General features: G+C 52.0%; 1 protein-coding gene across 1 annotated transcript; it reads left to right on the plus strand.

The window, feature by feature from the left end:
- Positions 1-499: 499 nt before the first annotated feature.
- On the plus strand, positions 500-2,185 carry LOC149462504 (uncharacterized). The gene has a single exon (XM_089676837.1). It carries the CDS (start codon positions 500-502, stop codon positions 2,183-2,185), a length of 1,686 nt encoding a protein of 561 aa, XP_089532963.1.
- Positions 2,186-2,386: the final 201 nt, after the last annotated feature.

A 2,386-nucleotide genomic window follows, 5' to 3' on the forward strand; every position in this document is an offset into this window, starting at 1 on the left:
GGGGGGCGAGTATGTGGAAATATTTTCTTTATTACCGTTGGAGAAATTCAACTTAGATAAAGTTCGGCCAGATGAGAGTAAGAGGGAGGAGGAAGAAAAGCGGCGATATCGTTTGATTCCCCGCTCGTTCTCTAATTGGCTTCAGGCATTTGCCATTTTGGCAAGCGTTATTGGTGAGAGGACGCCGGAGCATTGTTCCTCACTTTTTTGTTACTTGGATGCATAGGGGAAGCTCAGAGGGTTTATGGGGGCATCGCGTGGTTACGTTATGACGAGCAGTTTCGTCAGCGTATGGCGGTTAGGCCATCTTTGCGGTGGGACCATAAAGATATCGGGCTGTGGATGAAACTCATGACTCCCGTGAGGACCACGGCTCATCCCTTTCAGGGGGGGGCCGGAAGTGCAGCTACGGTTGCGCAGCCGGCCGTGCTTAGAAAGGGCTATTGCTGGCAGTTTAATGAGGGATCGTGCAGGTTTGGATCCGGCTGCCGATTCCGTCATGAGTGCTCGGGTTGTGGGGGGGCCCATACATTGTCCCGGTGTTTCAAGCAAGGGCGGGGGAGAGGTGGTGAAACTGGAAAAAGGGAAGTCGCCGGTGAGGGTAGGAAGGATGTTGCCGTTTTTAAAGCGGTACCCTGATCAGGCGGCGGCGACCCTGTTGCGGCGGGGTTTTTCGGAAGGTTTTTTGATCCCCTGTCTATTGGCGGTAGTTCCTCCTGCGGCGGATAATTTGAAGTCGGCGCGGTTGCATCCGGAGGTTATCAGGGCAAAAATTGACAAGGAAGTGTCCTTGGGCCGCATGGCTGGCCCGTTTGTGGACCCCCCTATGCCTAATTTGGTAATTTCGCCGCTGGGTGTTGTTCCCAAAAAAGAGCCTAATAAATATAGACTCATTCATCACCTGTCTCATCCGCGGGGGGGTTCGGTCAATGATGCTATTGACCCAGGTTTGTGTTCTGTTTCCTACACTTCTTTTGACGCGGCGATTTCCTGGGTGAGGCGGTTTGGTCGGGGTGCCCTGTTGGCAAAAACTGATATTGAGGCGGCGTTTCGCCTTTTGCCGGTGCATCCTAGTTGTCTCCGATTGCTGGGTTGCAAATGGGAAGGGTGCATTTTTGTTGATCGTTGCTTGCCTATGGGCTGCGCCATTTCTTGTTCTCTATTTGAGACTTTTAGTTCTTTTCTTGAATGGGCGGTTAGGGATGTTTCTGGGCTCGCATCTGTCATCCATTATTTGGATGATTTTTTGTGTATTGGCCCTCCGGGTAGTTCCATTTGTGCGTCACTACTGAGTACGGTGGAACATGTGTTTGAGCATTTTGGCGTTCCTTTGGCTTCGGATAAGACGGTGGGTCCGACAACGGAATTGTGTTTTTTGGGAATTATTGTTGATACTGAGGCCATGGAATGTCGTTTGCCGCAGGATAAACTGGAGGAGCTCCGGGGGTTGGTGAGTTCGGTGGGTCGGTGCAGGAAGATTCGGCTTCGGGAATTGCAGTCGTTACTAGGCAAGTTAAATTTCGCTTGTCGCATCATGCCCATGGGGCGTATATTTTCCAGGCGTTTGGCGGCGGCCACGGCTGGTGTGGCGGCCCCGCATCACAGGGTTCGGCTGCGAGGTGAGCTACGGGATGATTTGGGGGTATGGAGGTCGTTTCTCGATTCCTATAATGGAAGATCACTTTGGTTGGATGGGGTCGTGTCCAATTTTGATTTGGAACTCTTTACGGATGCGGCGGGCTCGGCCGGTTTTGGGGCCTATTTTCAGGGTCAGTGGTGTGCGGGTTCGTGGCCTTTGCAATGGCGGGAGGAGGGTCTGTTGCGTAATCTGACTTTACTGGAGCTTTTCCCCATCGTTTTAGCTGTTTCTTTGTGGGGTGCTGTTTTCCGGAATAAACGGATTCGTTTTCATTGTGATAATTTGAGCGTGGTTCATGCCATTAATCGTGTTTCGGCCACGTCTCGGCCGGTGGTTCGTATGTTGCAGCGGTTGGTTTTGGACTGTTTGGGTCTCAATTGTTTTATTTCGGCTGTACATGTTCCGGGCGTGGATAACTCCGTTGCTGATGCTCTATCTCGTTTTCAGTGGGACAGATTCCGTCGGTTGGCACCAGAAGCGGAGCAACGCGGTATCGATTGTCCGGATCACTTGTGGAGCATTGCCTTGCCTCTTCAGCGGCCTTGATTCAGACGTCAGTTTGCGCGTCCACTTGGGTTTTCTATGAGAAGGTGTGGCGGGAATGGCTGGAGCTGGTGAGTGAGGTGGGGGGTGGTTTCGGGGTGGATGATGCCCTATGCCTCCTGCTTTATTTCATCGGCAGGAATTTTGAAAGGGGTGTTTCCGCAACTTTGATGTCTCGTAAGCTGGCGGGGTTGGCTTTTCATT

This window comes from Staurois parvus, unplaced genomic scaffold (genome assembly GCF_062004578.1).
Source record: "Staurois parvus isolate SC_StPar_1 unplaced genomic scaffold, SC_StPar_1.0 ptg000174l, whole genome shotgun sequence".
Taxonomy (NCBI): Eukaryota; Metazoa; Chordata; class Amphibia; order Anura; family Ranidae; genus Staurois; species Staurois parvus.

Coding starts and splice junctions, on each gene's coding strand:
- LOC149462504 (XM_089676837.1), top strand. CDS start 500: ATGAGTGCTCGGGTTGTGGGGGGGCCCATACATTGTCCCGGTGTTTCA.